This window comes from Lathyrus oleraceus, chromosome 3, assembly GCF_024323335.1.
Source record: "Lathyrus oleraceus cultivar Zhongwan6 chromosome 3, CAAS_Psat_ZW6_1.0, whole genome shotgun sequence".
Classification (NCBI taxonomy): Eukaryota; Viridiplantae; Streptophyta; class Magnoliopsida; order Fabales; family Fabaceae; genus Lathyrus; species Lathyrus oleraceus.
The window spans coordinates 347,874,537-347,887,813 of NC_066581.1; the positions used below are offsets into that span (position 1 = coordinate 347,874,537).

The window sequence follows — 13,277 nt, forward strand, 5'->3', positions numbered from 1 at the left end:
CAATCGCTCATTCCAATCTCTCAATCCCTCATTCCATTTCTCCGTCTCTCATTCCATCTCTCGTTATCTCTCAAAATGTCAACGATCCTATTACTTCAAAGAAATTAACAACAAAATAAAAGTTCACCTTTGGCGGTGGCTCGGCGACGACGGCGAGCTTGGATCTTCCTTCTTCACCTCAAAGTTTTCTTTTTTAAGGTTCTTCTCTTTCGCCGCTCAATTCTTCTAGCTCTAGGGTTTTTTCGCCGTTTGAAGAAATTAGGGTTTTCCGTCCCCTCTCACCTTTCCGCCTTGCTCCTTTTATACCCAGCTTTCTAGGGTTTCAGGTGGCTTATGGAGATTCAAAAGAGTATCTCTGCGAAATCTCTTTAGGGTGCTCAAATTTTGATTGCCCTATTTGATGTTTGGTCTGGAACGGTAATGCAAATCTACACTTTCTCGCTCTATTTTGTCTTAATTCTCTTTTGGGATATTTTTTGAATTTTTACAGCCTTTCTAATTACTTGTGCTTTACTGCAGTGAAAAAAACATTGGTGAAAATTCATGAGCGGTTTGACGCTTTGCAGGATTTTGTTGAAGATGAAAAGTAAAGCACTGGAAGCATGATGAGATTCGCGGTTGAAGCGGTGAATCGATTTCGACATAAACTACTCATTGAAGGATTCGTGATGATGAATGACGAAGAGTGAAGCCCTATACTCTGAAATGTCGTGAGTCTCCGTTCTTATCCCTCTTTCAATACGCTTTCGATTTCCTCTTCTTCCTGTTTTTGATTCTTTTCTTTTCTTCTTCAATTTCTTCTTTTCCTGTTGTGGCCCCTGTGTGAGTGCTGTTGTGATAACTGGTGTCTGTTGAAGGTTTGTTAGTTAGAGTGGAATTAGGAATTGTTGTTTGTTACAAATGCTATTAATTCTAAATTAGACTCTTGTCAAATTGAGTCTGCTGTACCATTTTGTCAGTAGAAGCTTGCCCAACCAATTAGTAAGGGCGGATTCAGGTTGTGGCTTTGAATCATGTTGTGGGAGGTTAGGTGGATATTGGAAAGGGCCTCAAACGGCTTTCTAGAAGCACTCCAACTGCAGTTGCTGATGATTTTGCTCAGATTAATGGATAAATTAATGGAAGCTAGTTAGTGAAACTGGTTAGCTATATCTAGAAAGCAAAATGCAGATTGGGCAATAAAGTGCAGGTTGAGTTGGCGGTTAACTGAACTTACGTACAGAAAATGGTGATTCAATTGGCGGTGTTAGGGTGATGTACAGGTTTGGGAGCTTGTTGCCTTTTAATGCATCGTCGGCAGATGAAAGGGATAACCCAATGACACCACCAGACTTGATTGGACTGTGTAGTTCTGTGGAAGAAGGTGATAACTTAAAAGTTTTTTTCCTTTCTCATTGTTGATTGAAACATTTATCTCTTCCCCTTTGAAGATTACGTTGATTGTTATCCACTTGTATGATTGATAAGTTTTCTTTATTATTTTCAGGATTTATACTGAATACATGGCTATCTCAGGTATCTCCGGGTTCAGGTTTCCCAGCCTCTGCTACATGAGTGTTAGAGGATATTTTGGTACCCATATTCCTTTCCAATATTGCGTTTGCGAAACCAAGGGCAATATTTGTAATAGTTAGAATTAACTCTTCATTTTTCATTTCCTGCTGAAATTAATTTGCACCAGGTATGATAGTGATGATGATGATGCATTGGTTTGTGTTGTGTGCAGGTTCATTTTGGTTGGTGGTTATAGCAGATGAAATGAAGAGAATGGTTGAGTGGTTATAGTAGTTGGAGTGAAGGACGATCCAGGGTGAGAGAAAATGATTGGTGAGAGGATTATGAACAAGAATGAAAAAGAAACTGAGTTTTGCAGAATCAATGGATGCTGAAGATTGCAGGTAGCGTATGGTTGTTACGGTTGCAGAGTGAAGGGTGCAGAACAGAATGAAGAGATAAGAGAAAGAGTGAAGAGAAAGATTGAAAAAGTGAAGAAAACTCGTGGCTCGAGCCAATGGTGAGAACTGCCAATTTATAGAGTTTCTATGAAGTGATTTCGTTAACTCTGTTAATCTCTTCTCCCACCAAATTTGTTAACCGTTGAAACTCGGTTAGTTAGTTTGTTTGTTAAATTAATTATTCTGTTAAAATTTTGTTGACAATCTCAAATGGCTTTTGATTCTCTATGATGAATGCAGCTTCTGTTATCATGGATGGTTCAAAAAAATGCAGGTATTTTTGAATTTGGATGCGCAGGCCTCGTCGTTTACTGCGTTTCGCATTTGCTTCAAGCTTGCTTTGGACGTTTGTTCGGTAGAGTCGAGTTTGGGTGTAAAAGGTTCATGTTGTTACCCGTTCGTTGACAGTTAGCTAACCGTTGGAATTTAGTTACATGGTCAGTTGAGAAATGGTTAGAGGGAGTGAAAGATTGTTTTTTTTTGGATCGTTTGATTAGATGCTAGGCTTCAGATGTGGTTAACGGTTGTATGTGGAATTAAAACTATGTATTAATATGGTTTATATATGAAATGGAAAGTTTGGAAGTTGGTTCAAACAATGGTTTCTTGGTTCAATTTTATATGATGTGGATTGGAATGCTTGGAATGCAATCTTGTAACTTCAGATACTATTTGTAATGTTTATGTTGACACATATGTGGTTGTGGTTTATAATTGGATGTAATTAGAATAGAAATGTGAATGTATTATGGTTTATGGAATTGAAATTCTCATAATTGTTGGATATATTTGTTTATGAAATTGAAAATGAATGTATGTATGGTTGAATTGGAAATTTGATGGTCACAGGTTAATAAAAAATGGAAAAGTGAATGTATGACTTATGTTGTAATTTGAACTAATGGTTTAATACAACATTGTATGGTTTAAAGAGAAATTGAGTGGTCGATTACACATATTAAAATTGAATTGGTTTATGTATGGTATAGGATAAAAATGGTTTAGAAGGTGAAAGAAGAATAGGGTCTAAAATGAAAATGAACAAAATAAAGAAATGGACTTTATAATGAACATGGCTAAAAGTGAACATGAGCATGAGTTAAGACTTGGAAAGTGTCAATGGTCATATAGTTGACTTTGGTCAACATGGAAAAATTGTAGTTTTTTTTCTTCATGTATTGATACATTTGAATGTAATAATGGACTAAGGTTCCATGGATCTTAGATGCAAATGAACTTTAGGCCAAGTGCCAAATGAAAAAAATGAAAAAATTTCAGGACCAAAATCGGGGTATGACAGTTGCCCCTATTTAAACATCTTCCACTAGAGGAAAATGAAACAACACTTTTCATTGGATCGCAGTGGGGGATGGTTAAATACCATGGAGACCCAGATTTTGATCCTGAAAAATGCAAATGGTATGATATGATATGCATGGATACAAGACTTTCTTTTTTTGTAATTTTTATCTACTAGGGATATGGTGAACCCTTAACAGGAGATGCTACTAGACAGACCAATCTGTGGGGAATGCTGATGGTCCACAAGGAGACAGACAAATGGTAAAAAACAACTTGTTGGGGAAAACAATCCTGCTGGAGAGTCAGACACACACCGGGGAGTACTCAAAGTGAAATTTGATAAACGATACTTAGAATACAAGATATTTCAGTAGTAAGTTCACATATGACTTACTAAACCCGAATATGAAAAATTTCTACAACAAGTTCATACATGACCTGACAACACCGAAATAATCATAGAGAAAGATTCTTCAAAATAGGTTCACACATGACCTGGTAATACTGGAATAAAGCTCAACAACAGGTTCATATATGACCTGACAATGCTGGGGAATATCAAGAACCTGGTAATACTGGAATAAAGCTCAACAACAGGTTCATATATGACCTGATAACACTGAAACAATCATAGAGAAAGACTCTTCAAAACAGGTTCATACATGTCCTGACACTGGAATAAAGCTCAACAATAGGTTCATATATGACCTGACAATGGAATAAAGCTCAACAACAGGTTCATATATGACCTAAATAAAGCTCAACAACAGGTTCATATATGACCTGGCAATGGAATAAAGCTCAACAACAGGTTCATATATGACCTGACAATGGAACAAAGCTCAACAACAGGTTCATATATGACCTGAATAAAGCTCAACAACAGGTTCATATATGACCTGACAATGGAATAAAGCTCAATAACAGGTTCACATATGACCTGAATAAAGCTCAACAACAGGTTCATATATGACCTGACAATGGAATAAAGCTCAACAATAGGTTCACATATGTCCTGAATAAAGCTCAACAGCAGGTTCATATATGACCTGATAATGGAATAAAGCTCAACAACAGGTTCATATATGACTTGAATAAAGCTCAACAACAGGTTCATATATGACCTGACAATGGAATAAAGCTCAACAACAGGTTCATATATGATCTGACAATGCTCAACAACAGGTTCATATATGACCTGAATAAAGCTCAACAACAGGTTCATATATGACCTGACAATGGAATAAAGCTCAACAACAGGTTCATATATGACCTGAATAAAGCTCAACAACAGGTTCATATATGACCTGATAATGGAATAAAGCTCAACAACAGGTTCATATATGACCTGAATAAAGCTCAACAACAGGTTCATATATGACCTGACAATGGAATAAATCTTAACAACAGGTTCATATATGACCTGACAATGCTCAACAACAGATTCATATATGACCTGAATAAAGCTCAACAACAGGTTCATATATGACCTGACAATGGAATAAAGCTCAACAACAGGTTCATATATGACTTGAATAAAGCTCAACAACAATTGGACTTTTAACCGTAAGTAATGGATTATAACCAACATTTAACGGATTTTGCCAACAACAATTGGACTTGAAAATGACTGCGAAAACCGGATGTTGGTTTAAGGGCACCAAATACAAACTGGAATTAGAGGTCAAAGGATATAGGATCAACAACAAGACCTGGGTTAATGCAAAATGGGCACGAAGTACATTTCGGTTATGCATGATTTGGATTTTTTTATGCATGATGTATGAATGATCATGATATGAGAATGCTGACACTTGAGTGGACTGGGAGTTGTAGAGGCTTTTTATGGATATCATGATTCCTTAACACCGAGAACTCAACCAAATATTTATGATAGATGTTGTCAAAGGAGAATTCTATCCAGCTTGGCAGCCACAACTTAGCAAATGGGATCCTTTTGTAGGATTAACGAATCGTGCTAGCATAATTTACGGGCACTCGTCTTAAACTCAAAAGTTGTTGACATATGGCAGAATTTGTTTGATCAATTTGAAAGCATGAAGGGGGTCTGCTCCTCTATGGCTCATCTTGCCCCAGTCTGTTGGGACTTTGGAAATGTTCACCTTGAAAGTGAGTTTGGAAACAACTTGCCATGAGACTCCCTCAAGATGGCTTGCCTCAAGTGTTTGAAACTTGCAATGGTCCGAACTTGACTAACCAAATGTTGGAATGATAGACTCTTGATTGACTTTCCTTGGATAGTTGGACTTACTGAGCTCTGAGGTGGCTTGCCCCGGTCTGAGTCTTGAAGCAAATTACTCTTGGCGAGATGACCCTTAGGGTGATTAGCTCGAATTAACTGATGTTCAAAGTGATTTGCCCCTGACTAGACTTCTTTCACTTCATCAAGTTCCTCAACTGTGTATTATTGGAATTTCTTCGATGCTAAGTGTTGACTCGCAAATAAGATTGTTCTTTCAAAAATGGTAATTTTAATGCAATGCTTATTACAATAATATAAGATTGTTCTTTCAATAATATAAGATTGTTCTTTTAAAAAAAGTAATAATATATTTCCACTCTTATTACAATAATAGAAATAAATTATAAATTTATAAAGATTAAAATTAAATAATTTACTTTTTAAAATGATTAACAAAGTAGAAGAAACTAATAACGTAGAAGCACTTTGCACGGAAAGAAAGAGGAATACAAAAGTGGTTTGTTTGTGCTTGGAAAGAGAAAAAAAATTAATAGAAAAAGGAAATGAAGAGTCATTTTTTTATTCAATGCATATATTTTATTTAATATATAAAACTAATCATTTATCAAAAAAAAGAGTGTACCAAATAATTACATTTAATGGGATGATATGTGTGAGAAATTAAATTATTCAATATTTATTAATTAAATGGGGACTTATTACAGAAACTTCTTCCAAATTTGTATCATATTTAATATAGAAATATATTATTACTACTATTACTAAAATTGTGGTAATTATGGTGGGGCATGAGCCAACTCTTTGAGGCAACTCTCTCTCTCTCTCTCTCTCTCTCTCTCTCTCTCTCTCTCTCTCTCTCTCTCTCTCTCTCTCTCTCTCTCTCTCTCTCTCTCTCTCTCTCTCTCTCTCTCTCTCTCTATATATATATATATATATATATATATATATATATATATATATATATATATATATATATATATATATATATATATATATATATATAATCTCCTAATTGATGGACATTCATAATCATGTCATTTATAACACTCTTTCTTGAATGTCCGTAAAAGATATGTCTCATTAAAACCTTACCACAAAAAACGCAGTGGAAAAAAATCTAGTGAAGCAAAAAGAGTACATGTCTTTTTAAGATATTCATTCTCCCCCTTAGCTGAACGATAATTTCTTTGTCTATGAAGACCAATCTTTCACACTAGTTGATTAAAAATTCTATTAGAGAATGATTTTGTGAAAAGTTCAGTAAGATTATCACATGAATAATTTGTTGGATGCTTATATCGCCACTCTTCTGAAGATCATGGGTGAAAAAGAACTTTGGAGAAATATATTTTATTCGGTCTTTTTTAGTGCAACCATCTTTCAATTGAAAAATGCATGTAATATTATCTTCATATATGATTGTTGTATTTATTTTTCAGGAAGTTAAACCACAAGTCTCTTGTATGTGTTGAATTAGAGATCTCAACCAAACACATTCTCGACTTGCCTTATGTAGTGTCAAAAGTTCTGTATGATTAGATGAAGTTGTGAGTGCACTTTCCATTTAGAAATATTTTGAATGATTTCAAAATTAGAACACTTAGTATTTGTGTATATTGAATCTTATCCTCAATGTCAACATGTACATTTTTCTATTAGGATACTTAAAATCAGGTTATAAATACTTTTAGAAGTTAAAATTAATTTTTGATGTGAAAAACTAGTCTATGTGTCAACGCATAAGGTTTTCAGATTGACACATAGAAGCCTTTGTTGAGTATAACACATAAGATTTTCAGGTTGACACATAAAAGACACTGTCCAGTATATGTCGACGCATAAACACTTCAGATCGACGCATAGGTCCTTTAGGTCGACACATACGTCATATAGGTCGACGCATACTGAATTTGCAAAACCAAATTTTATGTCCATTCGAGATCAATGCATAGAGTCTTTAGATCGACACATAGAAGCATAAAATTCCAAAAACTTGTAATTTTTCTAAATTCTATTTTTTTCTATTATTTTTCTTAGACACATATAATGATGCGGCGTTGTTCAATTTTAGAGCTTGTTGTGTGCATCATGATAACGGACTAGTTGCTCAAAATAATATATGGATATGCAGAATTACAGTGAAGGAGGAAAGATGAAAATCTTGTCTGAGGCTTTATGAAAAAACAGCAAGATGTCTCTGGATGATATTCTAGAAAATACTGATGTAAATGTATGTCAAGTTTCAACGCTTCGTATTAGCTGTTTGTATGCTGCTGTAGGTTTCGATTGAGCTAATGATAAATGAAAAAGTGAATTAATTTTGTAGTTAAAAACTCATACGCAATAAAACAATTGCAAAATAAGAACATAATAGTTTAACGAAAAAAGATTTCATGTATCTATTACACTATTTACTCGAACATAAGCAATAGACACAAAAGTATAGAAGATGGATAAAACACTGGAAAGTCCTATAAAAGTTCTTAGTACCCAAAAGTAAGTCCAGAAGAAGATAAACTAAGCAAAGACAAATCCGGCAAAGGTATATCCATCTCCAAATACTGCACAACTTGCCTCATATTTGGTCTAGCCAAAGGTTCTGAAATTGAACACAACAAGCCAAGTTTCAACACCAACTCAACCTCTTCAGACACATAATCTGTTCCCAAATTTACATCCTTTGCCTCAAGAATCCCACCTCTTTTCCAACACTCAAAGACACAATCAACAAGAATTACACTCTCATTTTCCCCTACCTGATCTATAGGCTTCCTTCCACAAACAACTTCAAGAAGAAATGCACCAAAAGCAAACACATCAGAAAATTTTGTTGCTTTACCTGTTCTAATATGCTCCGGAGATAGATACCCCACAGTTCCAACCAAATGAGTTGCGTCAGGATCAGCACCATGATCATACAACCTTGCAAGACCAAAATCTCCCAATCTACCATTCAATTCTGCATCTAATAACACATTACTAGCTTTTATGTCTCTATGAATCACAACTTGCTCCCATCCTTCGTGCAGATAAAACAAACCCGAAGCAACACCTTTTATGATTGTGAATCTTTGACTCCAATTCAAGCTCATTTTTGGTTGGTTGTATAGATAGGTGTCTAAGCTCCCATTAGGCATGTAATCGTAGACCAGAAGTAACTCACCTTTTCGCCTGCAACAGCCAAGAAGTGGAACAAGATTCCTGTGACGAAGACGACCAATACTAACAATTTCCGACACAAATTCCTTAATTCCTTGTCTTGATTCATGAGACACCCTCTTCACAGCAACCTCAAGTTTGGAACCTGGCATCACACCTTTGTAGACTCTACCAAATCCACCAACTCCCAGTAGCCCCTTTTCCCTGAAACCCTTTGTGGCAAAGTATAGATCTTTGAACTTAAATCTATGTGGGCCATACTCATGTTCCCAATCTTCAAGCAACTCAGCAAATTTCTTCTTCCTTTTTATATAATAAATAACCCCTAAAGTTATCATGAAAACCAAACTTAGCAAAAGCAAAGGTAACCCAACAGTTAGAAATCTGGATTCTTTTTTCTCACCAAATCTTGGTAGCTTAGGAAGTTCAGAAATCACAAGGTTTTGAGCTTGACCATTAACCTTAAAACTCCAACCAAGAATATAATGAGAAGTATAAACTGATCCAGTAGCTGATGAAAATCCAACATACATACTATTGTTAAGAATTGGAGAAAGATCTTTGACAAACGACAACAAAGGTTGTTTTGGTTTAACAACATCAATAGGAGCTAAAGTAACATCAATCTTCTTCTTCTCACCATCATATTCAATCCATACCTGCATAGGATAGCCACTGATAAGGGTCAAATCCTTGAGTTGACCATTGCTATCATAATATCCTGCCGGAGCTGAACTAACTGATTTCAAATCATTGATATCAATACCAACATGGTTATTATTGATATCATTAAACTCACTGCTTTGAATAGTATCAAGTTCCACCCCAAAAACATGGTTGCTACTGTTTCCATTGTTGTATTTGTCAAAGAGACCAAGGTACTGACTTGGTAGTGAATTTGGCAACCCTTTTGTTGGAGAAACAACAAAGACAATTCCATGACCACTAAGAGTTGGATAGTCAGGTTCAGGTCTAATGGCAAATACAAAAGTGGTTGAGAAAGAAGAAACACTTCCATTAGAATTGTTTTTGAAAACTATAGGATTTGGATAGAAAGCATGTGCTTTTTCTTGTTTGGTGTCAATGGCGATTCTGAGTAACCCATTGGAGGCTAACTCGGCAATACCATCAACATACAAATAAGATGATTGGAATCCATTATAGGTGAAACTGATATCTTTACTTGCTCCCAATGTAATAAAGGAAAACAACAACATAAATTTGAGGAACATGACTATAGTTTGTGAATAATAATTCTCTAGTTCTGTTCAGTGTTTATTTATTATTTATATGATATCGTCATAAGTGAAAGAAAAATATTGCTTCGGGTTTGGAATACTCTCTAGGCCACTGAACGGCACTTGATCCAGAATCGGAATCCCAATAAGATGAGAGTATTCTTCCAAAGTCGGCAACAACTGGAAGTCCGGAAATAAGAAGCAATGATGCAACGGATCGTAGAACTGAGCCAAGGTACTCATCAATCCTTCATCAACCTGAGTGGTGAGCAGAGGTAGAAGCTTCCCATAGCGAGCCTTGAAACCCAAGGGATCTAATACATATGATGTCAGATTCCTTAACTCTTTTACATCGGGCTGCTTAAAGCTGTACTTCTTTGTATGCCTTTTCGGTCTTTCCATGTCTGAAAATTTTGCAAATAAACCCTTTAAGTTCCTTGAAAATTTTCTCTTTTGATGACATGAATGCGGATGAATGCGTGAATGCATGAATGCAACAATCACACTCAAGGATCAAACAAAGCACGCTAAACAAAGGTCGTGGGAAAGCTCTATGTATCCCTAATATCAATCATCCATTTTGGTGGATTTAGGTTTTCACCTTATCGACACCCAAGTTCCATTGATATTAACGGTACATGAACCGGTTCTAACATTCTTAATATCAACCAGCCGCTTTGGTGGATCTTAGGTTTTACACCTGATCCGGGATCCATTGATATTAACAATGTTTGAACGACTCAACCACGAATCACAGGTTTGTTGAGAGTCACGAGCATGGAGTCTCGGTTAAGAACCACCCAAAGGGAGTGTACTAGGGTTTAAACCTGCCAGACATGTTCTATCAGAGGTTCCCATAATCATCGTTCCATCTTTCGAATATTATCGGAGGAACGAATACTCGTATTCCAAGAATATTCTCAAGAGGAACTCTTATGAGTGTAGTATCGCGTAACAATCGCATCAGAACTGACATCTGAACGACCTCCGCACTACGTTCCTAAAAATAGGCCAAGATGGGTTTGGTAAACTACGGTCCTTGGCTTCTGCGGAACATGATTGAAAGAATAATGCCTAACCACAAATGACTTGTGTGACATTATTAGTTCAACATGACCTCCACCAAGTGAATGGGCTCGCAAGTCAACTGGCTAAGGAATACTCCACACCAGTCGACAAGACTACGCCATTCTCCTATCCTAGAGTGCACTCGAGTTCGGGTATAGAACTCATCTCACAGATCACCAAAGCAAACAACAATTGTATATCAAGCAATTCAAACATTACAATCAATACAGTGATCCCAAATTGTACAAAAATATGTCATATAACAAATGATAATATAGCACAACAAGGGTGAAAAGTAGGCAATACCACCAAGGATCGATTTTTCCCCAGTGGAGTCGCCACTTTTCTGTAGCGGTGTATTCGTCGCTATATGATTTTATCGATTAAACCATAAGCAAGTTATACAATGAAATTTCGAGTCGCCACCGCACTTTTATTTATCCAAAGGACTGGCTAAAAAGCGAACAAAAGCCTAAGAAGTTTTACACGTAGAAAACTAATAAAAAGATCAGAGATTCTGGGTAAGGGGTAAATTACGCAATGGGAAGGTGTTAGGCACCCACTACGTCCTAGGTACTCCTAGGGAGCCCTTTTCACACTTGTTGTATAATATTGTTATTTGTTATGACATAAACATTGTGCAAACATGATTGGGATGATGAGAAAAGAATATACAATTTTTATTGGGTTTGAACGGATGAACCCGCTGCCTACGTACCTTCCATCAAAGATAAGGATCAAAACGCCGTAGTTCGGCTAAAAGATTTCCAAAAGTTGGTGGATTCAATTTTAAACAACAATAGCACTGAGGCTTTTCATTATCAATGGGAGAACACTCGACCAAAACCAACATCCACCATGCGAGGATAGCTTCGACGTACTAGAGGGGTTAACCCTGTTTTCAGTACGGAAGTCTTATTGTCGACTCACTAAAGATAAGGTGAGGTTTACATCAACCACAATGATAATTGAAACCTATGGCTAATGCATGAAAAGATTAACAATGGACAAAGCCAAAACAAGTGAATGAGTGAAGTTAATTGATTGTGATTATGAAAGTGAAGTCAAAGTATGATTAAGATTGATTTGAAAGAAGTATTATGAAAATGGAGTTTGAAAAAAGTCAAGGACTTGGGGTCCAGGTTTTTAGTTAGAAAACATGAAGATGTTTGCACAATATCTATGTCAAGTTTGAAAGTAATGTGTGAAAAGGTTTAGGACACAATGGGGATGAATGGATGGAGATGGATTGTAAAACTTCTTAGAAGGTTCACTTCTTGAAATCATATGAGAGATGATTCAAGTGTGTCCTTTGGAATGGAAATAAGCAATAATAACATAAACAAACAAATGATACCGGATGCCACTCAATGGTCTTACTCCAATCTCACAAACAAAAGCGGATATCGGATACCAATAGATGGATTTACACCAATCTCCTAAAATAGCAATGGATATCAGAGGCCACTCAATGGACTTACACTAATCTCCTAAAACAAAATGAAACTTGGATACCGGATGCCAATCTGTCTGGACTTATACCAATATCCAACATATGATCATAGGAAAGCAAATGCCAACTTGCAGGGACTTACAGTTGCAACCTCACATAAACAAAGGAAAACAAAACATGGATGTCAGATGCCAATCTGTCTGGGCTTACTCTAACCTCCACAGTATGGTCCTAGGAATACAAATGCCAACTTGCAGGGACTTACAGTTGTATCCTCACATACAAACAAACATAGCAACATGTGATTATAGGAAAGCAAATGCCAACTTGCAGGGACTTACAATTGCATCCTCAAACAAAGCATCAAGCAAAGATAAGATGAGTGGCCAAGGTGATGGTCTTATACTCACTTCCATATCATAGGAGCAATGGCCAATGAATGGTCTTACAATTGTCCTCAATGGGTAAACAGCAATGATAAGTCATAAAGACAAATGAGATGATTATGCATTAATGAGCAATAAATGATGATGAGTGCACAAAGCATGCAAGCAAACATGTGCATATGAAGCAATCAATCAATCAATCAATATCAAACAGCACACTCTATAACCAAACAAGGAGGCTCACACAAGAGGGTTAGGCATTGAAGCCAACTGGAAATAGGTTAACAGGTGCTCTTAACCTTGCCATTTAGGGGCTAAGGTGAAGCAGATGAAAGGAGATGAGGGGTGTGCCTCACTGCTCTTATCCCTGGTCAGGGAGAGCATCTGAATATCAGAAGGTGTGGGAGTTCAGAAAGTAGGAACTCTCTCCACATATTATTGACTCGATTGATCTTGGGCTTGGATCTCAATGCTACAACCATGTAATGGGAG

General features: G+C 36.4%; 1 protein-coding gene across 1 annotated transcript; it reads right to left on the reverse strand.

The window, feature by feature from the left end:
- Positions 1-7,855: 7,855 nt before the first annotated feature.
- LOC127127595 (L-type lectin-domain containing receptor kinase IV.1-like) lies at positions 7,856-9,887 on the reverse strand. The gene has a single exon (XM_051056845.1). The coding sequence runs from the start codon at positions 9,870-9,872 to the stop codon at positions 7,965-7,967; it is 1,908 nt and encodes a 635-aa protein (XP_050912802.1). The 5' UTR covers positions 9,873-9,887; the 3' UTR covers positions 7,856-7,964.
- Between the last annotated feature and the right edge of the window lie 3,390 nt (positions 9,888-13,277).

Coding starts and splice junctions, on each gene's coding strand:
- LOC127127595 (XM_051056845.1), bottom strand. CDS start 9,872: ATGTTCCTCAAATTTATGTTGTTGTTTTCCTTTATTACATTGGGAGCA.